The sequence below is a fragment of the Rhineura floridana genome, chromosome 4 (genome assembly GCF_030035675.1).
Source record: "Rhineura floridana isolate rRhiFlo1 chromosome 4, rRhiFlo1.hap2, whole genome shotgun sequence".
Classification (NCBI taxonomy): domain Eukaryota; kingdom Metazoa; phylum Chordata; class Lepidosauria; order Squamata; family Rhineuridae; genus Rhineura; species Rhineura floridana.
In genome coordinates, this window is record NC_084483.1 from 208,158,828 (window position 1) to 208,183,136 (window position 24,309).

General features: G+C 47.4%; 1 protein-coding gene across 7 annotated transcripts in view; it reads right to left on the reverse strand.

Moving 5' to 3' along the window:
* Positions 1 to 24,309, reverse strand: part of PTK2B (protein tyrosine kinase 2 beta) — a 113,560-nt gene that overhangs the window by 22,942 nt on the left and 66,309 nt on the right. For all 7 annotated transcript variants that reach the window (XM_061625864.1, XM_061625865.1, XM_061625869.1 and 4 more), the window contains exons 3-18: positions 23,653 to 23,831; positions 23,249 to 23,336; positions 20,506 to 20,585; positions 19,911 to 19,973; positions 19,078 to 19,132; positions 16,899 to 17,039; positions 13,847 to 13,921; positions 12,349 to 12,450; positions 11,553 to 11,670; positions 8,909 to 8,948; positions 8,228 to 8,274; positions 6,394 to 6,447; positions 3,996 to 4,090; positions 2,840 to 2,924; positions 1,792 to 1,892; positions 1,524 to 1,639 (exon numbers count right to left, since the gene is read on the reverse strand). In XM_061625864.1, coding sequence (XP_061481848.1) covers positions 1,524 to 1,639; positions 1,792 to 1,892; positions 2,840 to 2,924; positions 3,996 to 4,090; positions 6,394 to 6,447; positions 8,228 to 8,274; positions 8,909 to 8,948; positions 11,553 to 11,670; positions 12,349 to 12,450; positions 13,847 to 13,921; positions 16,899 to 17,039; positions 19,078 to 19,132; positions 19,911 to 19,973; positions 20,506 to 20,585; positions 23,249 to 23,336; positions 23,653 to 23,831 — 1,439 coding nt within the window. The remainder of the gene's footprint in view (positions 1 to 1,523; positions 1,640 to 1,791; positions 1,893 to 2,839; positions 2,925 to 3,995; positions 4,091 to 6,393; positions 6,448 to 8,227; positions 8,275 to 8,908; positions 8,949 to 11,552; positions 11,671 to 12,348; positions 12,451 to 13,846; positions 13,922 to 16,898; positions 17,040 to 19,077; positions 19,133 to 19,910; positions 19,974 to 20,505; positions 20,586 to 23,248; positions 23,337 to 23,652; positions 23,832 to 24,309) is intronic.

A 24,309-nucleotide genomic window follows, 5' to 3' on the forward strand; every position in this document is an offset into this window, starting at 1 on the left:
CTTAATATGTTTTTTTAATAATGTTTGTAACCCTTTTTTAAAGTTGTTTTTTTAAAAAACGTTTTGTTTTAATGTACTTTAAGATCTGATTTTATGATGTTTTAAAGTGCTTTTAGTGCTTTGTTTGCCACCCTGGGCTCCTGCTGGGAGGAAGGGCGGGATACAAATGAAATAATAAATAAATAAATTTGAAAAAACTTGACCCGAGTCCCATCTGGTTGCAGCCAGGTCTGCTAAAGTATGTGTTTGTGTGCATGTATAAGGATCGGGACGTCTTTCCCAGGCCCGATGCTCAAGACCAAGGCTATGTAAACAGCATACATGGAAAGCACATTTAAAGCGCATGACTTTACCCCAAAGAATCCTGGGAACTGTAGTTTGTTAAGGGGCATTGTAGCTCTGTGAGAGGTAAACTACAGCTACCAATAGTGTGTGTGCGCATGGAACGTGCTTTGAATGTATGATGTGTACACAGCCAAAGTCTGGAGGTGGTGGCACAGGGGAGTAAATTCTCCCATGCCAATTTCAGCCTGCTACAGGGCCCTTCCTTATGCAGATTGGGTGCAGCCCCCCCCCCAGGCCCTTAGTAGCTCCTAAGGCATGGGGGGCACAATTAATGGCGGTGCTGGGGTGGACACCGTGGGAGGGAGGCTTGCCTGCTCCTTCCACCCTGCGCAGCGTGCCCATGCAAATCTCTTGCTCGCCCCTGACTGGGCTCTCTGGAGTTTAGATGATGATGCCCCCTTCAGCTCTACCTGCCCTGGAAATCCGGCGGGCAGCTTTCCTTGCAGTTCCCTTGGGGTGTCCTCCAGTTATTATTCCCGATTTAAACCCCACATGTGAAAAGGGTCGACTGGGCATTCATTCTTCAGCACTTATCTAAACGTAACGCTATTTGAGATGCTTCTTTGATATACCGGAGCTGCTCTGCAACCCTGCCTCACAAAAGAGGCTGCTTTACTCTGAGCCCACCTAGCTCAGTATTGCCTACACTGATTGGCAGCAGCTCTCCAGGATTTCAGACCTTCCCTGCCCTCCCTGGAGATAGGTAGATGCTCGACCATTGAGCTATGGCCTTTCCCCACGTTTTGGTTTTCGGGATCCTCTGGTTGCACCAGATGGTACTGGAGGATAGTTTGGGAAAGGATGCAATCTGCCATGATGTGACAGGTTGCAGCCCCACTCCAAAAATGCTTCAGTCCCGACTGGCACTCAGTGTCCCTTCCCAGATCCCAGAAGGGTGGGATTAAAGAGCATCCTGCTTCCCAGTTTCATAGGCACCAGGATCACATTTCACAGGGGCTTGTGCGTTTCCCAGCTCTGAGGACCTTGCAAGTCCTGTTGAGGTCGTGGAGAGTCTCTGGAAAAGGCTTTGCAGATTTCCCAGAGCTGCGGCTCTGCTGACGAAAGGATGTTCATGGGGAAATCTTGGTGTGCATGCTTGGCTCTGTGGCAGTGTCTCTCTACGTGCTACCCCCTGAAGAGCCTGCTCTATCGTGGGTGGGGAAAAGCCATCTTTGTACCTATGCACACAGTTGATGGCCTCCAGGTAGGCCAGGGCCTTGCCAATCTGCAAGGTGTACAGGATGAGGGTTTGCACCTTCAGGGAGGCCTTGTTCTGCTCGAGGTAGTGTCCCAGCTGCAGCAGAGAGAAGGAAGGAAGGGCGCAGTAAGGAAAAGTCAGGTGCGTCATTCTCCTCCCCAAAAGCGCTCCCTCCCCACCCTCAATTCCCCGTTTAGTCGCATCCGCTTCCTACTTTCACCCTCTGCTGCCCGCTCTGTGACTCTCACCTCTCCATACGGGTAGAGCTCCATCACAATCCAGGTCGGCTCCTCCTCTGTGATGCCGATGAGTTTCACAATGTGGGGGTGGTCCATTTTCTTCATCAGCACTAGGGAGGCATTGAAAGGGCACTGAACTTCAAAACAGGCCCACTAGGTAGAAAAGAAGCCCTGGGCAACTTGGGTCCTGGTTGCCTCAAGCATCGCCTTCCCCGATATCAAGGGGGGGGAAACCTTTTCCAACCCAAGGGCCACATTCCATTCTAGGCAACCCTTTTGGGGGCCACAAGCCAGCGGCAGGCAAAAGTGAATGTAAAATCTGTCTTTATGCAGTGGGCATTTCTACATGCACTCATCCAGCACTGTCAGCATTCAAGGGCACATTCCCATCAAGCAAAACACTCTTGGAGGTTGCAAAGCAAGGCCAGTGTTGGCCTGGGCACAGAGGGGGCAGGTTGGGGAGAGTCCCAAGGACCAGACAGAAAGGCCTTGAGGGCTGCATTTGGCCCACCCTTGCCCTATATTGACCCAGTAGATCCCCGAGATCTCCACTGGAGACCTTGCTGATGGTGCCATGACCTGGGGACTGTCCTCTGGCGGCAACACGAAAGTGGGTCTTCTCTGTAAGGGGGCCTACCCTCTGAACTGCTCCTGATTCAGCAGACACTGGCCGTTGGGTGCTTCCAACCTTTATTAACAATCCATGGGCTTGCTTGTGCTTTCCCTGAATAGCAGCCCGAAACCTAACGATTCCGGTTAACATCGTTTTTTTAAAAATTGACATGGTTTTAATGTGGTTCCTAAGAATTTCATCTTTGTAACCGCTTTGAGAGTTGTTTGCAATGGTATGTGGTATAAAAATGTACATCTCTGTGTGGCGAGTCCAGATTCAGTGGGAGAGGACACCTCCCGTGGCCCAAAGCCAGCGGAAGGCAATTCTCTGCAGCGCTACTGCCAGAGGCCCCCCCCCCGGCCATTGCGCCATGTGAGGGACGGAGCGGCTGTTTCATGCCACATGTTCGGAGTGGGAGGGAGGGTGCCTGCCTGGCCTACATACTTGCTTCGCTCATGAACTTCTCCTTGTTCTCTGCAGTACAGTCCTTCTTGCAAGTCTTGACCGCCACGCTGATCCGCTCCCCTTTCTGGAACAAGAAGCAGACCCAAAGGTCAGCAGAAGCCAAGGAGGACTGAAGGCAACCTTTGCTGGCCCACTGAAATCCAGCCAAATGCACGAAGACTGAATGCCTGTCCTTGCAGAGGCGGGGAGGCAAATCTCTGGGCATGTTAAGAACATAAGAGCCCTTCTAGATCAAACAAAAGGCCCGCCTAGGCTACCATCCTGTTTCCTATACAGCCCAGCCAGATGCCTATAGGAAGACCACAAGCAGGGCATGGAAGCGACAGCCTTCACCCACTGTTCAGAGATAGATTGCCCCTGAACATGAAGGTTCCTTTTAGCTGTTATGGCCAATAGGCACAGAAGGGCAGTTTTCCTCACAGTGCAAACAGCATGGGGCTTTTTTTGGTGGGGGAATTTCTATCAGGACAGTGAGGAAGAAGGAAAATAACTCTCCTGCGAAGTCAGGTGATTCAAAGTTCAAGATGTGGGAGCAGGCAGAGGGTTCTCTCTGATCAGAGAGAAGCCTCTGATAGTAAAACGATGCAGGCAGAGGCTTATGTCCAATATTAGGGGTGCAGTCCCACAGCACTAAGATCAGAGATAAGCCCCGGCCTGCTTTCTTTTTAAGACAGAGGCTTTTTCTGCTTGAAGCCTTTCAAAGAGTAGTTGTTGTTCTGCCTTCAAGTCAATTCTGACTTATGCCGACCCTGTGAACAGGGTTTTCATAGTAAGTGGTATTCAGAGGGGGTTTCCCATTGCCTTGCAGAGGCTTATTTTTGATGTTAGCCCTGTGGTCCCAAAGCACTAAGATCAGAGATAAGAGAAATGCTGTCTCCTCTTTCACAGCTTACTGTCATAGAGCAGGCAGCGGCTTCTCTCCGGACTCAGCTCTAAGCATCACAGCGCTATCTCCAGTCTTAGTACTCTGGTGCTTAGTGCTAAGACGGGAGATAAGAGACACCTGACATCAGATGACCTCAGGTGATTAACAGGTGGGTGTGGCTTGCCCAAAAGGGCCTCCCAAGGCAAATTCAGAGGCCTGGCAGGCCTAGGTAAACCCATGCAGTATAGGGGCTAACTGCTCTTGACTCACCTCATTGGTGTAAACGCCCTCGTAGACCTCCCCAAAGAAGCCTTCTCCTAGGATCCGGCCCAGGATGACATCTTCCCGAGAGATCGCGTACTGAGCTGTGCAAGGAAAGGGGTCGGTTAACGGCACACCAGTTGTGAGCGCAGAGAAAAGGGCAACTCCCTCAGAGCAGTTTGGAAGAGGTGGGGGGAAGACTGAGCTGGTTTGCCTGCCAGCAACTGCTCAGCCCAACTGGAGGCACAGGCAGGAGGGTGGGGGTAGCATGCAGGGTCTCAGAGGCTGCACAGCTGCTGAGGAGGAGGTGCCCTGCCCAGATCTCACCTCTGCCACGCCATGAACTCACCAGCGCGGCCTCCTGCAAGGCACTCTCTTTAAGAACCCTCAGTTGCCCACCGGCAATTTGGGGATAATAATACTGGCCGGCTTTGCAGGGTTGTGGCTAAGAACACAGCTCTTAACAATTGTCTATATGCTGCACAAATGGCCAGGAGTATTTCCGTCATCTTCCCTATATGTCAGCGTGCTATACCAGTAGAAGTGCAAGACTAGGACCTGGGAGACCAGGGTCCAAATCCACACATAGCCAAATGTCGACCCAGTGTGCGGCAGCTGTGAAAAAGGCAAATTCCATGCTAGGGATAATTAGGAAAGGTATTGAAAATAAAACAGCCGATATCATAATGCCGTTGTATAAATCTATGGTGCGGCCGCATTTGGAATACTGTGTACAGTTCTGGTCGCCTCATCTCAAAAAGGATATTATAGAGTTGGAAAAGGTTCAGAAGAGGGCAACCAGAATGATCAAGGGGATGGAGCGACTCCCTTACGAGGAAAGGTTGCAGCATTTGGGGCTTTTTAGTTTAGAGAAAAGGCGGGTCAGAGGAGACGTGATAGAAGTGTATAAAATTATGCATGGCATTGAGAAAGTGGATAGAGAAAAGTTCTTCTCCCTCTCTCATAATACTAGAACTCGTGGACATTCAAAGAAGCGGAATGTTGGAAGATTCAGGACAGACAAAAGGAAGTACTTCTTTACTCAGTGCATAGTTAAACTATGGAATTTGCTCCCACAAGATGCAGTAATGGCCACCAGCTTGGACGGCTTTAAAAGAAGATTAGACAAATTCATGGAGGACAGGGCTATCAATGGCTACTAGCCATGATGGCTGTGCTCTGCCACCCTAGTCAGAGGCAGCATGCTTCTGAAAACCAGTTGCCGGAAGCCTCAGGAGGGGAGAGTGTTCTTGCACTCGGGTCCTGCTTGCGGGCTTCCCCCAGGCACCTGGTAGGCCACTGTGAGAACAGGATGCTGGACTAGATGGGCCACTGGCCTGATCCAGCAGGCTCTTCTTATGTTCTTATGTTCTTAAGCTCTCTGGGTGACCTTGGACCAGTCACCCGATCTCAGCCTAACCTACCTTGCAGGGTTGTTGTGATGATAAAATGGGGAGGGGGAGCCCCACAGAGAACACAACTTGAACTCCTTGGAGGAAAAGAAAGGTGCTGGTGCTGATGCTGTGTGTGTGTAGTGTGTGTAGTGTTGTGCATAGTGTGTGTATATATGTGTGTGTATAGTGTGTATATATATGTGTGTGTGTGTATAGATATATATGTGTTTGTAGTGTGTATAGGTGTGTGTGTGTATGTGTGTATAGCTCAAGAGTTGGTCTGTCTGGCACATTGGAAATGGGGCTGGGGAGGCTGCTGGAAGACGTGGGGGGAAGCAATACTGGACTCAGAATTCAGCAACCTGAAAATCCTGGCATTCTTCTTCTGAGCTCAGGCTGGATTCTACAGAAAGTTTTTAATTTAAAACAAAAATGGAATGTTTTTCTGCATTTTAATTGAAGCTGAAATTTCTTACTAGATCTCTCCCCCTCCACCCTCATCCCCAATAAAAACCATACCGATTAAAAAACCAGTAATATTCCTGGAAAACATTTCATTTTACATTGCCACATGGCTTCTTCCTGTGAACCACATATGTATAGATCAGAGGTGGCCAATGTGGTGCCCTCCAGGTGTTTCTGAACTCCAGCTCCCAGGAGCCCCAGCATGGCCACTGGGCCTGGGACAATGGGAGCTGTAGTCCATCAGCATCTGCAGGGCACCACTTTGGCCACCCTTGGTGTAGATACTGGAGTCAAGCAACCTCTTTTGCACATGAATCCATCCTTAAACTACTGAGTGTTTGTGTATGTGCATAGTACCATTTCTGAAGGCAGTGGAGACCTGTGGCTCCAATGTCAGTAGGGCGGTGAATCCGATCCGGGTTTTAGTGTGGAAGCACCTTGGACAGGTCCTTGAAAGTTTGGACTAAAAACCTGAGCAGATTCACTGCCCCGCTGACATTGGAGCTGCTGGTCTCCACTGTCAGAAGGAGTCCAGAAGTCGCACCTACCTCCAGACTTGGGCCTGGATGCTTCATCTGGAATCTCAGCGTAAATATCAGAATCTGGAACAAAACAGTCTGTTTCAACTGCCTGTATAAAACACACCCTGAGCGTCTTACCAAGGACACCTGTTCTGTGGGTCTTTTCAGTAAGGTCTTCCCATGTTAAGCATCGCCTGTTCTGTTTCAGGGTGCTCTCTACTCTGAATGTATAAGCTGGTATCCTCTCCCACCCTTGCAAAGCTGGGGTTGCAGCAGAATCCGGGTCTGCCTGCGCTGAAAGATGGGCAGGTGCCTATGTTCTGTTATGCGCCAATATACCTGGAGCCACAGGGAAAAAAGGCACGGTGGCCCAGTGATTTAGCAGACTGTAATATATTGGTCAACACTATTCTAGCGGGGAGGCCATTCTTCTATCAGAGGAATGAGTGGGACGTGCAAACTAGACCATCACATTGTCCTCCTAGCTGGGGGCGTCCATGCACAGCCACGGAACTAGGCTGGAAGGCGACTCCTCTCCCCTCGGCATTGCAGCCTGGCCAGGAGGAATCAGAAAGCGGAGAGCAGAGGCAAGGAGACAGAGGGGAGCTGCAGGATGCTCTCCATCCCGCTCAGAGCGAGCAGCTTAGGGGAACAGAGAGAAGAGGGCAGCGACCTCTAAAGCAGCACCCAAAGAAAAGCAAGAGGGGGAAAGGCATCGGGAGGGTGACACCCTCGCACTTAGAAGAAAGACAGGAACGTGAATAGAGGCCACAGAGTCCCAGTGGCGAGCAGATACAAGGACATTGGGAGGGGAGGGAGCAATATCGAAGGGCAGGTCCAGGCATAAAGAGGGTGCCTGAGGCCTTGTAGCCATGGATCCCCCCCCCCCAGTATACTCTGAAGTAAGAGCAGGCAGGTGCTCTGAGGGTCCTCTGGAATGCAGGAGCTGGTGAATAAACACGCAGAAAAGGTTGCCTCTAGCCTTGAAAGATTTATTGGCCCAACAAAGGTTGCATGTCACCTGCTCTGTAAAACTAAGCAGGGTGGAGACAGAGGACATTTTTTATTTATTTCCTACATTTATACCCCACCTTTCTTTCCATGATAGAAACCCAAGGCGGCTTACATGTGGCTCCCAGGCGGTCTCCCATCCAGGCACTGACCAGACCTGACCCTGCTTAGCTTCAGCGGGGAGCTGGCCTCACGTGCCTTCAGACCATAGCCAGTCCGCATCTGTGTTGGAATTGCTTTTTAATTTGTTCTTAAACCTTCTTTTTTAAAATGTTTTTAATCATAGAAGATGTTCTGATAGCTTTTTTTAAGAAACATTTTTGAACATGTTTTGTTTTAACATGTTTTTAAGTTTGTTTTTATGATATTTTAACGTTTTTAGTGCTTTTGTTTGCCGCACTGGGCTTCTGCTGTGAGGAAGGGTGGAATATTATTATAATAATAATAATAATAGCCTGGGACCATCCCGCCCCGCCCCACTCCACCCCAGCACTGGGACACGCCAAAAGAGTTGAAGGAGGTATGTGAGAGGCATCATTGCCTGTGACGCATACGCAGCTTTTCCTGCCCCGTTGCTGACTCTGGTCAAGCAAGATCTGGCATGATTTTGGAATGCTTGGTAAACCGGCACTTCCTATTTGATCAGAGGCAAAAGTGGGACAACAGGAGAGTGTGTGCACCCAGTTGGCAGTGATATGGTCACCAAATTCCACCAAATCTCTGAAAAAGTGCTGCACCAGCGGCTAAGACCAAAACTGCTACAGCTCTCCCTGGCTCAGTTCACAAATTAAATTTTCTGGCGTGGCTAGTCCTCACGGATCAGGCGGCAGGAATGAAGAATCCAACTCACCTCCACTGAAGCTCTCTGTCAGTGTAGACCTCCTCTCCTCTATGTGCCTGAGGGCAGAAAGAGACTCAGGTTAATATCTGTGGGTTTCCCTGCCCCTTCCCACATCCCATCAGATCCCCAAGGCTTTCCGAGACTCCTGGGAAACATGGAAGCTAGTCTCCCAATGTTTATAGAAGGAATATTTGCTCCTGTACAGTCCTACCCTTTTGGACTGTGTTGGAGTGGACGGCTTGAGTCACCCACGAGGAGGCATGGGGCGCCAGCAGTAAGAGCCGTGTCGGATCCAGAGAGCCAATGAGCAGCACACAGTGAAAACAGCCCTCTCCTAATGTTGCTTCCCAGCAACAGGTGCTCAGAGGAATACTGCCTCTGAATATGGAGGTTCCATTTAGTTGTTGTGGCTCACAGTCATTGAGAGGCCTCTCCTCCTCCTCGATAGATTTGCCTACCCCTTTTCTCTTAACCTGAAAGACAGCCCATTCTTCTATCATATTTCCAGGCTGTCAAAAGTCGACCTCTGGTCCGAGAGAATTCAGTAGAACTCAGGGAGCCCTAGTTGAGTCCACGACCAGGAGAAGGGCTCCCACGTGCGCGCACACACATGCACTGTCTTTCTCCTGCCCTCTGGGCCTTGGCACCACGCACAGGGAGCGTTTCCTCGGTTAGAATGATTGTACTTACTGGACTGGCACCTGGGGCAGGCTGATCCTCTTCTCATTCTCTGCAGAGGAGGAAGGGGAAAGGGCAAGTCAAGAGAGTGGCTGCAGGCTCATAGCTCAGGCTTTTGCTTGCCCCATTCTGCTGCTGCTGAGGGGTGGGGGGTCTTTTGCCTGCTTCTGCTTTCTTTGTTGCTATGTGCCTTCAAGTCGATAGCAACTTATGGCGACCCTAGGAATCAGCGACCTCCAAGAGCATCTGTCGTGAACCGCCCTGTTCGGATCTTGTAAGTTCAGGTCTGCGGCTTCCTTTGTGGAGTCAATCCGTCTCTTGTATTTCTAATCTGGATTCTGCAACTGGCACGTGCACACCTGAAGTGTTCATTCATACTTGTGTTTAAGGCCCTAAGTGCCTTGGGCCCCAAATACCTGAGAGACCAGCTCCTTCCCTGCAGACCCTCTTGGGTGTTAAGATCAACAGAGTGGGCCCTCTTGGTAGTTCCCCCACCTTCAGACGTGCGGGGACGGGGAGAGGGCATTCTCTGTGCCTGTGGCAGCCCCTACATTTTGGAACTCCTTCCCCACAGAAGTGCATGAGGCACCTTCATTATACAGCTTCTGATGCATGCTGAAGATGCACCTCTTCAGCCTGGTTTGACTGGCTTGAATATTTTTAGGTACATTTGTATGCAAAATGGAAATGGACTGCCTTCAAGTCGATCCCCACTTATGGCAACCCTATGAATAGGGATTTCATGGTAAGCAGTACTCAGAGGGGGTTTAACAATGCCTCCCTTAGAGGCTCGTCCTCCCCAGCTGGCTAGGGCCTGCTCAGCTTGCCACAGCTGCACAAGCCAGCCCCTTCCTTGTCCGCAACTGCCAGCTGGGGGGCGACTGGGCTCCTTGGGACTCTGCAGCTTGCCCACGGCTGCACAGGTGGCAGGGCACGTCACCCCTGAGCCACTCCCTGTGGGGGTGATCTTTAGCTGGCCCTAGACACAAGCGGGGATTGGAACTCCCAGCCAGGCTCTCCTCCCCACTGGGCTATACCATAAAAATGAAAACAATGAAATGGCCTGCCTTCAAGTCAATCCCCACTTATGGCGACCCTGTGACTAGGGTGTTCATGGTAAGCAGTACTCAGAGGGGTTAACAGTGCCTCCCTCCGAGGCTAGTCCTCCCCAGCTGGCTAGGGCCTGCTCAGCTTGCCACAGCTGCACAAGCCAGCCCCTTCCTTGTCCGCAACTGCCAGCTGGGGGGCGACTGGGCTCCTTGGGACTCTGCAGCTTGCCCACGACTGCACAGGTGGCAGGGCACATAACCCCTGGGCCACTCCCTGTGGGGGTGATCTTTAGCTGGCCCTTGACACCCAGGGGATTTGAACTCACAGACTCGACTCCCAGCCGGGCTCTCCTCCTCACTGTGCTGTACCAGCCTATATTTAGGGTATATAGGTATATTTTAGGTATATTTTTAGGGCCCTCTCGAGTTGTGATTGTTTCAAATTGTTTTTAATGTTGTATTTTACATTGTTGTGACCCATCCTGAGACCTTCTGGTGAAGGGTGGGTAGTAGTAGTAGTAGTAGTAGTAGTAATAATAATAATAATAATAATAATAATATCATCCTTACATTCATACTTGCCCCCCCAGCCCATTCTGGCCTTACTGATGTGGATGGTGGATCACTGATGAAACACGGCATGTGTGTGCCCACAAGCAGATGACCACACAGCACTGCATCAGGGTTCCTTTTTGTGTGCTTTTTCACATCCACACCCACAATGCACACCGGTGCTTTTGCCCATACATAAGGCAGATGAAAGAAACAGAGGACAAATGGAATTAAAAGCTAGAGGGGAAAAATCCACATGCCGTGTTTTTTTACAAACTGAGATGGAAGAATGCTAGATTGCTTATGCATGGACATTGGTCTGCAAACCAGAGCAGGGATTTCAGAAATCCAGAGAGAAATTCGCAGCATCAAGGATTGGAATTGTGGCAATCAGGATTTACTACCTTGGCTGGGGACATGTCACTGCTGACTACATGCTAACAGTGAAAGTTTATGTATTTAGAGAATTTATGAACAGTCCTCCAGCATAAACTTCCAGGATGGCAGACAGGTATAAGAACAAATCAATACGATAAAATTCAGCAGGATCTCTGTTAAGTAAACTAGCTGGACCACAAGACAATAATTAAAACCAGCTGTCTGAAATGTTGGAATACCTGGGCAAATCAAGAACCAAACTTTCAGGCAGTTGTTTATTGAACATTCATCCCCATTTGTTAGCACAATATTTTTGCAAGATTTGATACAACATTGCCATCTGGTGGTTGTTATCCCACACTTTCTTACTGAACTTTGTGCAGACGCGATAGGAAATTGCCAGAGACAACCATCATTAGATAGTGATGATGTATAACCTCTGTGCAAATTCTGTGTGACCAAATCAGGATCAATGCTTAATAAGCACTGGAAACAGACTAGAGTGGGCACTGGGCAAGCCTCTCTGGGGATGGCATTCAACACATGAGCTGCCACGACCAAGAAGGCTCTCTCTTTCTAGTGGCACATACACTGCTTAAGGTGGTTGGTGGGACTTGAAGGAGGCCACCTGGTGACGACTGTAAGGTCTGTCGTGGCTCAAGGGGTTGCTTTCTCACCTTGGTTGGGACAAACGATGAGGGAGGTGTCCAAGCCTCCCTGCAACCTGCAGTAGCCATCTATCAAGTCAGCCATGTTTTCCGCCTCAGCAAGAGAAGCTGTTTTGATCGTCAAGGACTGCAAAGCACAAAAGGGACCGGATGTCAGCCTGGGAAGACCAAAGAGTAGGAGGAATGTGGCCAGAGTCCCTGTTTTCTAGATCAGCCCCTGCAGCCAGCTTGGGCAATGGTCAGGAATGATGAGAGTTGTAGTCCAGCTGGAGGGCACCAGATTGCCCACTTGTTTCTCACTCCCACCCCCGAGAAGGGAGTCAGGATGGGCTAATCTTCCCATTTTATTTCTTCTCAGTTTCGCATCTTTCCCATTTTAGTTCAGTTTGGCCATATATTTGCAACCGTTTGATTAATAAAAATAGTCCTCACAAAAATTCCTCACCATTGCAGTGCGCCTTTCTCCTATTTCCTATGCAATTTTGCCTAATTCAACATTTTTGCAAGCAAATTCCCCTAATATAATGCATTTTCATGTTATTTTCACAAAGACATGCATTTTTATGGACTTTTTTTGTGCACATTTTTTCTTTGGAGAACTGCCCTGGAAAATCCAGAGACATTCACATTTCAAAGGACAGCTGCATATCAGCCCTAATCATTGTTTCGGGAAGTGCAAATTAAGGTAGGTTTCCATTAAAATGAGAACTGAATTTCTTCCCCATGCCTGGTCAGAAGCGCCAGAGTAGGAGCTCCTGTGCCCCACACAGGGACAGAAGAGCACTGTCTTGTGCTCCTTTCTTACCTGGGGGTTCCCCGTAAGGCCCAGCTGCAACAGAGCTCTGCCCTCCTCCACGGCTGTACACTTTATGGATTTGATCTGCTTGAACTCGGCCAGGCACGTGGGCTGCAGTGATTCACAAACAAACAATGGAGTTTTCACTTGCAACAGTGGCCAGTGACTCTTCTGGCTTCCTATACTCTTTGGGGGATGCTGTGCAGGACAGATCATAGAATCATAGAGTTGGAAGGGGCCTTGTAGGCCATCGAGTCCAACCCCCTGCTCACAGCAGGAAATCCACAGCTAGAGCATCTCCCGCAGATAGCTGTCCAGCCTCTGCTTGAAGACATCCAGCGAAGGGGATCCCACCACCTCCCTAGGCAGTCGGTTCCATTGCCGAACTGCCCTTACTGTCAAGAAGTTCCTTCTAATGTCCAATCTGAATCTACGCTCCTGCAACTTAAAACCATTAGACCTAGTCCTACCCTCTGGGGCAGCAGAGAACAAATCTGTACCCTCCTCTATGTGACAGCCCTTCAGGTACTTAAAGAGTGCAATCATGTCACTTCTCTTCACCAGACTGAACATGCCAAGTTCCTTCAACCTTTCCTCATAAGACTTGTTCTCCATACCGGCTATCATCCTCGTCACCCTCTTCTGAACCCGCTCCAACTTGTCTATATCTTGATTCATGCCTGCTCACCACCACCTAGGGTTGCCAGGCTCAGGGCCTGAGACTGATGCTTTATCTTTAGGAGAAGAGAAAGTCAGCCAAGTGCAGGTGTTCTTGCAACACTGTAATGGGCAAAACCACAAGGTGGAATTCTCCCTTCCCCCTCCACAACTTTTAAAGATACAGAAGACCTCCTGGAGGCTGGAGCTGGCAACCAAGAGGTCTTCTGTATCTTTAAAAGTTGGCTTAAAGGCATAGGAACCCTGCAGGGGGGGGGGAAGCAGTCACTCTGCTTGTGCCAGAGGCCTTCAAGAAGATGATGACCCTTGGCACAGAAGCAAGGCCTGTGTTGCCATGGAAGTGCTTCTCCTTCCTCTCTTAACAAAAAGCCACTTCTCTGGCACTCAAAGGGACCTAAGAATGTATAAAGAGCCCTGTAGATGGATCAGGCCACAGGCCCACCACAGTCCATTATCCTGTTCTCACAGTGGCCAACCAGATGTCTCTTGGGAAACCTGAAAATAGGACCTGAGAGCAACAGCACTCTCCCCTCTCATGCAACTGGCATTCAGAGGCAAACTCCCTTTGACACTGGAGGTAGACTATAGCCATTGTGGCTAGTAGCCACTGACACCCTGATACTCCATGAATTCGACTAATTCTCTTTTAACGACATCCAAGTTGACGGCCATCCCTGCCTCTTGTGGGAGCAAATGCCATAGTATAACTGTGCACTGGATGGAAGAGGGGATGAATACCATCCCATCTTACATGGATGTAAGATGAACACCTTTTCTTTGATGGATTTATGGCCACCTCAACTTCAGGAAGTGTCTCTGAACTGCATACCTTTGCTTCTTTACTCGTCATCTGCCGGATGCCCTTTGGCCCAATCACCAGGTCCACGGTGATATTCCATCCTTGCTGGAAAGGAGAAGAAAGAGAAAAGTCATCTGGGGGTGCTCTTCTGAGGCTGACTGGCAGTAGCCGTTTGTCTCAGCCAGAACTGGAACTAATTTGGGTCCGGACTTCCCTAATCCATTTTCCCTGAACAGTCCTGGTGGATTTTGGAGTTTCAGAAATCCAGGGCATGAATGATTGGCTTTTGCAAAGGAATTCTTAACATTAACCCAGATATCGCTGGACAGGAGAATGTTTTTATCTGAGGACTTCCGGGAAGGGTGACTTCGCTTGTGCCTGCTTTTGAGACGGGCTCCCGCCGCAGAAGAAGCTTATTCAGATATAAATCAGTCAGAACATTTTTTTTTTGACTGATGAAATTTCTCCCGGGCAGGGAGAAACGTAGAGATCAACCTCAAAAGCCTGTTTTTGTTGGGAGGACTGGATTTCATTAATTTATGAGAAAAGGTCCAGCCAGCAATGCCGGACGGACTTCCGAACAAGCTCTATCTGATTAATGCGATACGTTTATCTTTTCTTCAAAGAGAAAACGGACTAACAGGCAAGCACCCTTCTTTCTATTATTTTTTTTACTTGGTTTAAATTGTTGCAGCAAAAAGAGATTTGTCAAATGAATCAGCTTTAAAGAACTTCTGGGTGAGCTATAACTCTTCTCTGTTATTCACGAAATTAACAGCTTATCTCTGTTTCTATTGCAAAAAGCTGTCCTGGAAGTGCATTCTAAAGATATAAACAGAAGAGGGATTTCTATTCCGAGGAACATTATATTGTCTGGGACTATTCTCTTTTTGGTCTATTTTATTTTGACGAATCTGCTTCTTCACGACGCCACTAACTGTTTTGATGCTGGGAACTAAATTTGTTTTGTATTCTTGAACATAGAGAGATAAGGCAGGCTGCTCTGTTTATACTGTGATGTCATCAAGCCTGGAATATTAACCCAATTGTTGCTGAAATAAGAAGTGGTTCTTCTTTATTTTTGTTTTGTTTTCGTGGTTTTAAAAATGGCAATCAAAAAAGTGGCTGAGAATCTGGAAGTAATTATGTTTCAGAAAATAATGGATGAGATTGAGATAACGAAACAAACCCTGCGACAGGGCAGTAAGGAGCTGAAAATGGAACTGAGCAAAATGACGCAGGAGCTTAAAGAAATAGGGGATCCTGTGAGAGAGGAGAATGAGATCAGAGATGAGAAAAGAAAAAATAAAGGGAAGATACAAGCCCTGGAGATTGGAACAAATGTGGAATTGGAAAAAGATCTGGAGTTTATGGATATTAGAAATAAAATCTACTGTTTGGAATTTAACGTTATCTCTGAACAAATTAATGAAGATATTAGAGATAAAGTTATCAATGGCTTGGATAATCTTCTGGACTGGAATGATGTGATGGAGCTTGATATAGAGAAAATCTATGGAATTAACTGCAGCCATGTGACAATGGAAAAACTCTCAAGAGATGAGCCAGTGCATTCTGTAAAAAAGAAGAACAGAGATATGACTTTACAACAATATTTCAGCAACTTATTCAGAATTGATGGCAAGAAAATATTTGGAATAGAGGAAATTCCCATCAGACTCTTATTATATGACTATGGCTATGACAGCAAGATTATTATGGAATACTGATAATGGAAGATTGGACACTGAAATTACTGGACTTAACAGGACTATTGAAGATGGAAGATGGAATTAATAGGGATAATGGAATAATGGCTACTGAAATTATTGGACCTAACAGATTTTGATGAGATGGATTAATCGATATGTTTATTTGGACTATGGTTATGACAATAAGATTATTATTATTATTAATGAGATGGATTAATTGACATGTTTATTTGGAGAAAAATTGATAGATATATTTCTTAAAGAATTGAAACCTCTCTTTGACTTTTTGTGGAAAGAATAAAGTAATGTTTATGAGATTTGATGATTAATTAAGATAACTACTGGAGGAAAGTGATTTTATAATATAATTTAAGAGACAGGATTGTTATATATTGTAGACCTATAACTGATTTGATCTGCGACAAATGGGAAGTCAACATTTTATTTTTTTGTTTAATCATTTTTGTTTTGTTTTGTTTTTTGTCTTTGAATGTTTTATGATTTTGTTTTGTATGTTTTATGAAAATTTGAATAAAAATTATTGTAAAAAAAAAAAGGAGAATGTTTTTATCTGCAATTGTGTGGGTTTTTTTAGAATATTTGTATCTGTAACTGTTTTTTAGAATGTTTTAACTGCAGCTGTCATTAGAATGTTTTTAATTGTTTTTAGGATGCTTTGTGGTTGTCAAATTGTTTTGTTTGCCACCCTGGGCTCCTTCGGGAAGAAGGGCAGGATATAAATTTAATAAATAATAATAATAATAAATAATTATTGCCTTAACCTTTTTCAACAAATGCTTAAGGTCTTCTATTTTAAAAGCATGCCTCAAGACTGAATTTTAAAACTGAAACACCAAAATTCCACGTTCGCAATGACTGGCACATTTTGCAGATTTCAAATTTGATTCAGTTCCAGTCTGATCATGCTTCACCTCTTACGCATCCCTTGAATGTTGTAAAAGGTAACGGTGTCCCCGCACTTGTAGTGCGAGTCGTTTCCGACTCTTAGGGTACGTCTTGCGACGTTTACTAGGCAGACCGTGTATATGGGGTGGGATTGCCAGTTCCTTCCCCGGCCTTTCTTTACCCCCCAGCATACGCTGGGTACTCATTTTACCGACCATGGATGGGTGGAAGGCTGAGTGGACCTCGACCCCTTTTACCGGAGATTCGACTTCCTCCTTCCGTTGGAATCGAACTCCGGCCGTGAGCAGAGCTTCGGCTGCATTACCGCCGCTTACCACTCTGTACCACAGAGGGTCCTTTTGAATATTGTAATAAGATAGAAATCTGGAGGAACAGAGCCAGAGCCAGACCATAGCTTGAAGAAAGGTGGTTAGAAGCACCCTCCTTGACTTTCAAGCACTCACAATCAGCTCGCAGCGATAGCTTTCCTGGTCGATGTTGGCGATGGTGGAGAGGGTGCTGAGGAACTTCATGATGCACTCATCCTCCCGCAGAAGTGCATACTGCTGGAACGTTTGCTGGATCATCTTGCGGAACTGCTTGGCCTGCGCACCGGCAATGGGGAGGAAAGCAAAACAACAGCGATTAGTGTTGATCTTGTAAGGGTGTGCTTGAGTAAATTGAATGGTGTGTATTTCCAGCTGTAGTTAGATGAAATTCTGTTTGCTACTGTAAAGGGGGCTGGCTGTTTTAATTGATTTGCTCTATGTTGTTTAAGAAATAAGTTGATTCTCTTTTGTCCAATTTATCGTGTTTAAAAATAAGGTTGATATTCTTTAACTTTATTTGTATTAATTTTTTATTGAAGCTTAAGGGATATTTTGTTAAGCCTACCACGTTTGCTATGATTTTTCTTGTATTTTTTGTAGTTATTTGTATATGCAGTGTTGATACTAAATGTTGATACTAAAGAGGATGTCCTGTTCAGTTATCAATTGTATTTTATAGATTGTGTAGTTTTTCTTGTTGTTGTATTTGTTGTTTAAGATGCTTAACTTATGTTGCACACCGCTTAGAGTTTCATTAAATATAAGCGGTATAGAAATTGTCTAAATAATTAAAATCACTAGGCACCAGAAATCCAACAGAGAAGAGGGCCTGTCTGATCTCAGATGGGAGGGAGTTCCACAGAACTGAGCCCACAACACTGAATGCACAGCTGGTAAATCCAAACAGTGACTCCGAGTTACAAGGAAGCACTAACAGGGATTCCCCCAAAGATCTCTGTGATCGGCTAGCGATATAAGGGATCAGGTGGTCCTAAAGATATCCTGGACTCATGTTGTTAAGAGCCTTAATACAAGAACCTTGAACTTGGTCAGGGAGCACATGGGTAGCCAGTGCAAGCTTTAAGCACCAGTGTTATGTGCTGGCAATAATCTGACCCTGCCAACAGTCTACCTGCAGCATTTTGCACAGCTGGAGCTTCCAGATGGGGTAGTCCCACACAGAGATACAAAAATCAAGACTTGCTCAGCCCTTCTTAATGGGGTCAAGCAAAAGCACAAGTCAAACATATATTCAGAGCCCTGCAGCTGATAACCCAAAGCTTATCTGCTCAGCCAAGCAGGATGAAGTGGTAGCACCCTGAGATGGTGCGCTGGACCATCCCATTTCAAACTGCAGGTGCGTGGGGGTGTTGTTTTGGAATGCTCCTCCATGTTAAAATAGACAGAAAACCCTCCCTGCAGGTAAACTAGCACATCAGGGAAACACTGCTCCAGCCTCACCTGCACCTTGATCTGCTAGTTCTCTACTTGCAGGGGAACTTTTCCTGTAAACAAATGTGATCCATACCCAGCAGTCCAAAGTGATGGTATAGTCTGTTCTACCCTCTCATGCCTTATGGTCATATCCACATCATACATTTCATGGAACATTGAATGCACATGGCTTCCCCCAAAGAATCTTGGGAATTGTAGTTTGTTACGGGTGCTGGGAATTGTAGTTCTGTGAAGGGTAAACTACAGTTTCCGGGAATCTTTGGGGGAAGCCATGTGCTCTAAATGTGTGGTGTTGATGTAACTGCCACATGCACAGGCCAGGGTTGAGACTGAAACCACTGGAAGCTGAGCTTTGGAGGATGTGGCAGCTTGTGTGTGGGCCACCTTGAAGGAGGGATGGTCTTATTCCAGCAGTGCCCACAATAGGCCAGAGCAGCCTTTGCCAGCCTGCCAACAGAATGGAGTGGTTGGACTGGAACCTGGGAGACCAGGGTTCAAATCCCCACATGGCCATGAAACTCACTGGGTGACCTGGGGCCAAGTCACTGCCTCTCAGCCTCACCTACCTCACAGGGTTGTTGTGCGAGGATAAAATTGGGGATGAGGAGAACCAAGCATGCCACCTTGAGCTTGTTGGAGGAAAGGTGGGATACAAGTGTAATAATGAATAAGTAAACCTGGTGCCCCCAAGATGCTTTGGACGCCCAACACATCTGGAGGACACCAGGTCGGTGAAGGCTAGGTCAGAGTATAAAACCACAATGAATCTTGGGGAGTCCACGGGCTATGCCACACTCCCAAAAGCATTGTGGGCACTTCCAGCGGAACTGACATCCAGCAGGGCTGAAACACCCCTCACCTTCAAGTTCTCCTGCATCTGCTTTGGAAAGAACAGGTCCAGACCCACTTCCTTCCTGAAAAGAGAGAGCAGGCACTACTAAACACAGGGGTGGGACTTGTGACGGCTGGTGGCTCCATGTCAGTGGGGCAGAGGAATCCACTCTGGGTTTTGGTATGAATCATCAAGGACAGCTCCTTGAACAGTCAGACTAAAACCCAGAGTGGATTCCCCTGCCCCAATGTCATGGAGCCACCATCTGCTACTGACTAGGACACATCGCTTGACATCCCTACAATGGGCGGCAGGCAGCTTCACATGTGGGGTTGAACTGGCTTTCAATGGGAAATGTTGTGGATCGAACCTGGGAGCCTATGTGCGCAAGGCCGGTGGCTCATCAGTATTTTCCGGCACATTTCTCTTAATATACACATTTTTGTGTACAATTTTGCCTAATATACACATTTCTGCAAAGCAGTTTTCTCTAATATAATGCACTTTGTATGCTGTTTTCCCTAATGTAAGCGTTTAAATTCACATTTCACTGTAGTATATACATTTTTGCACATCTTACTTGACTGCAGAACTGCATGGCAAAATTCAGAGAGCTGTGAATTTTGAGGGGCGGCTGTGTTGCAGTTCACGTATCGTTTCGGAAAGCGTAAATCATGTAGGTTCACCTCTAAAGGCGAACTGCGTCAAATCTGTTCCCTGTCCCTAGTTGGGACATGCTGCTCTGATTTCCTCCCCACTTGTGCATGCACACTGAGTAAATGCTCTTTGGTCATGTGAATAGGGTGACACAGAGACATGCAGGGAGAAACTGGACACTTGTAAGCATGTTGTCTACCTACTCTAGGAACTCAAAGTTGGACTTCTTGTCCAGAGCGTTGTGAGGCATGTCCTTGTAGAACCTCCTAGGAAAAAAGAAGGGAGATGTAAGAGATGGCCCTGGCCAGAGAGGAGGGGAGAGGGCAGGTGACATTAGGCGTCAGGGATCAACTACTGGGATCCACACATTAATGCCCTGGGGCCGCACTTCCCCTAACCGGGGTGCTTGTGACCTGGCAGAATTCCCAATCTAGTGCAAAACCCATTCTGATATTTTGGAGTAACTGATTTCCATCATGCTGGTGTTTTTGCTGTTAGTCACTTTGGGCTTCCCACTTGCAAGAAAAATAATCTCGGAAATGAAAATGAAACATGGAAGTGTGTAGGTTGTGGAATTAAATGCAAACTCATTCAGAATGCAAATGCCACAAGCCTGAGATGAATTTTTAGGCTTTCTGCAGACCCTTCCTGCTCTCTTTCCTTTAGCTGGGATGGGCCCTTTCGCTGGAATGAACACTCACTATGATTAGGCAACCAAAGAGGCTCTGGCATTGTGCATGTATTGCCTTGTGTGCTGCTCGTGCTGGACACAACGTTCCACCCAGCAAGGACACATACCTGAGCTCCAGGCAGCCCAGCTGAAGCGCCATCCCCTCACTCACTTTGCTGGCATACAGTTGCATGTACTCACTTCGGAGCTGAAAAGCCAGGAACAGAGATAAGAGGATCAGTTAAGGAGGCCCCCTTGATGCGCACTTCCCTTTTTTTCCACAGCAAAGGAACAGGCAGAGCCGTCTGTGATTTGCACTCAGAAAGCACCCAAGGCAGGCATTTTCATAATCCGAACCCCACTTGCCTGGGAGTAAGCCCTACTGAATTCAGTAGGACATACGTCTGAGTAGACATGGCTAGGATTGTACTGTTCATTTTTTCCAGGTTTTCTTGAGCAGAGTTTAGATTCATTCTCCCCGTCTTTTTTTTTTTTTTTGCAGCAAAAATGGATGGAAGGTTACAAACATAAGAAGTGTCCCCCCCCCTTTGGGGTTCGGACCAAAGACCTATCAAGCGCAACACCCAGTTTTCCACAGTGTCTCAAGCGGAACACAAGTACAATCTCCTTTTGCCAAATCTCCTTTTAGTGACGTCTAAAAAAGTAAGCAATCCCACATCTTAGAGGCAGTGCATTTCATACATTAGTCGTCCATTGTATGAAGAAGCACTTCCTTTTGTCTACATCAGGTGCGGGGAACTTTCGGCCCTCCAGACGTTGCTGAACTACAAGCCCCATCATCCCCACCCATTGGCTAGGCTTGCTGGGGCTGATGGGTGTTGTAGTTCAGCAACATCTGGAGGGCCAAAGAGTCCCTACATCCAATCTCCATGGTAACTGGAGAATTTAGACAACCAGAAACATCAGAGTGGAGCATCAGCAAGCTCTCCAAAAACTGATCTCCCAAGTTAGCCATGAGTCAGTTTGCTCTGATCTATTCTCAGAAACAGTCAGTGTCTTCCCAAGCTTTTGTTTGTCAACACAGGGACTAGTAACTTGGTTTCCTGTTATGAGATGACAGGCTTTCAAGACCACAACAGTTGCAACAGGCACCAGATTCTGAAGAACAGACGACGCTCACGTGTTTCACTGGAGCACAGGCCAAGCAGAACAGGGCATTAAGAAGCGCACAAAGAAGTCAAAGGTCAGAAGGAAGTCTGGAGAGTATCTGCCTGGCCTCCTAAAAACCAGAAACTCTTCACTCTGGTTCTTGCAATGTCAGCCCATATGGGAGTGCCCTTTCCCACAGAGCACAGATGCTTGCTGAAAGTCTGATGCTCTCCACTTCCTCTGGAGGTGGGGAATATAGAAATTGTGGCTGTGGATTGAAGCCATGGGTCTCCTGGGAAGGTGCGCAAGTTTCAAGGCCCCCGATGCAAATGCAGCTTTTTTCCTTGGATTAGAGCCCAATTTGGGAAGAGGCTTCTACCCAACGCATAAACCAGTCTGCTGTGTTTTGGCCCAAAGTTCTGCGCTGGATGGGTCTTACCACTTTTGTCGGGCCAGTCAGAAGAAAGTCCTTCTCCGCACAGCGCACAGTTAAACTGTGGAATTCACTCCCATGGGAGGCAGTGATGGCCACCAACTTGGACGGCTTTAAAAGAGCATGAGACAAACGTATGGAGGAGAAGGCTATCAAGGGCTGCCAGCCCCAATGGCTATGCTCTGCGTTCATAGCCGGAGGCAGGATGCTTCTGACTACCTGGAAACTGCAGGAGGGGAGAGCGTTCGTGCACTCATGCTTTTCTTGAGGGCTTCCCACAATGGGCATCTGGTGGGCCACTGAGAGAACAGGATGCTGGACTAGATAGGCCTCCTATAGTCTGATCCAGCTATAGGGCTCTTCTTAGATTCTTATGTGCTGCTGTACATTCATTTAGCCACCACAGTTATTTATTTATTTCTTATTTGATTTATATCCCGCCCTTCCTCCTGGCAGGAGCCCAGGGCGGCAAACAAAAGCACTAAAAACTTCAAAACATCATAAAAACAAACTTTAAAACACATTAAAACAAAACATCTTTAGAAACATTTCTTTAAAAGAAGCTTTAAAAGAAGCTGTTGAAGAAGAAAAAGTTTTCTGAATGCATTGGTTGCTTTACCGTGAGACAATGCAAGGCAGCTGGTTCAGCTACTGCAGACTTTCCCCAACCTGGTGCCCTCCAGATGTTTTGGGCTGCAACTCCTGTCAGCCCCAGCTGTTGTGGTCCAAAACATGTGGGGAGCACCAGGTGGGGGAAGGCTGACTGACAGTGGTTTTTGAGTGGCATTAAAAGTGACAGTAGCGTGTGAGATTTCAGCCTCGGGCTCACCGGGCAGTTCTCCTGCACAACCCTCACTTGAATCGTGCAAGAGAAGTCTACTTCATCTCAACGGGACGTGTGCCCCTTTGGAGTTTCCCTTCTCAGGTGCCAAAATATGTGTGCCGCGCAGCATCTAGTTGGGCCTCTACACTTGCCACAGAAGAAGGATTTTCCTGAAGATGCTGAAAAACACACCAAATTCTCTGTAGGTAGGACCATCGGAAACAGCCTTATACCAAGCCACACTCTCATTCCACCTAGCTCAGCGTTTACTCTGACTGGCAGCGGCTCTCTGGGATCTCAGGCAGGGGACATTCCCTAAAGAAGCTGGGGACAGAATCTAGGACCATTTCTGTGCAAAGCAGGTGCTCTGTGACTCAGCTACCACCGTTCCATGGCTATTGCACAGCTGCAGGTGAGCTCAGCACCCCACAAGTCAACAGGGCCATGTATGGCTACACCGAATGACAAGCCCTAAGGTGAGATCTGCAAATGCAAAGGCTCCAACCTGTTGATAGAAATACAGAAGGGTTGTCCGGTCCTCTTGGAAGCGTTCCACATAATCCTCAGGGAGGTAGCGGATCTGGAGGTCGTACCTTAAAGGAGACAGTTTTTCTTCTCAAACCAGACACTTCATCAGATCAGAGATTACATCTATCATCACACATCTCTCTCATTTTTTTTTGCTGGCAGCACCTTATCTTTGGAACTCACTGCCCACAGATAGTTGCGTAATTCAGTTCTTTCCCACTCTTTAAGAATTAATCCATGGCCAACTTTCCCCAGGCCCTTCTTAGCTGGACTAAGAATTTAAAGGAATGTTTCTGCTCCTCACACCAGCCCCGGCCAGCACAGCCATTTTGGACTCCATCTCCCATCAGCCCCAGCCAGCCACGGTCACTGACTCCATACCTCCACTCAGCTTCAATGTGCAGGCATTCATATTTCTCCTGGACTTCGCCCACTGTCAGGTCTGGGTGGAGCCAATGGATTTCATCGGATTTCACATGCTTCAGGCGTAATCCATAGCACTCAGCGAGCTGGATGTCTGGACCGATCCTCCCACTCTGCAGGATCGACTTGATCACTTCCTGCAAAGCAAAAGTGCAGTGAGACACCAGACGAAGAGGGCAGGTGGGGCAGGGTGGCGAGAAGAACAAGCTTGTGCATAAGAACATAAGAAGAGCCTGCTGGATCAGGCCAGTGGCCCATCTAGTCCAGCATCCTGTTCTCACAGTGGCCAACCAGGTGCCCGGGGGAAGCCCGCAAGCAGGACCCGAGTGCAAGAACACTCTCCCCTCCTGAGGCTTCCGGCAACTGGTTTTCAGAAGCATGCTGCCTCTGACTAGGGTGGCAGAGCACAGCCATCATGGCTAGTAGCCATTGATAGCCCTGTCCTCCATGAATTTGTCTAATCTTCTTTTAAAGCCATCCAAGCTGGTGGCCATTACTGCATCTTGTGGGAGCAAATTCCATAGTTTAACTATGCGCTGAGTAAAGAAGTACTTCCTTTTGTCTGTCCTGAATCTTCCAACATTCAGCTTCTTTGAATGTCCACGAGTTCTAGTA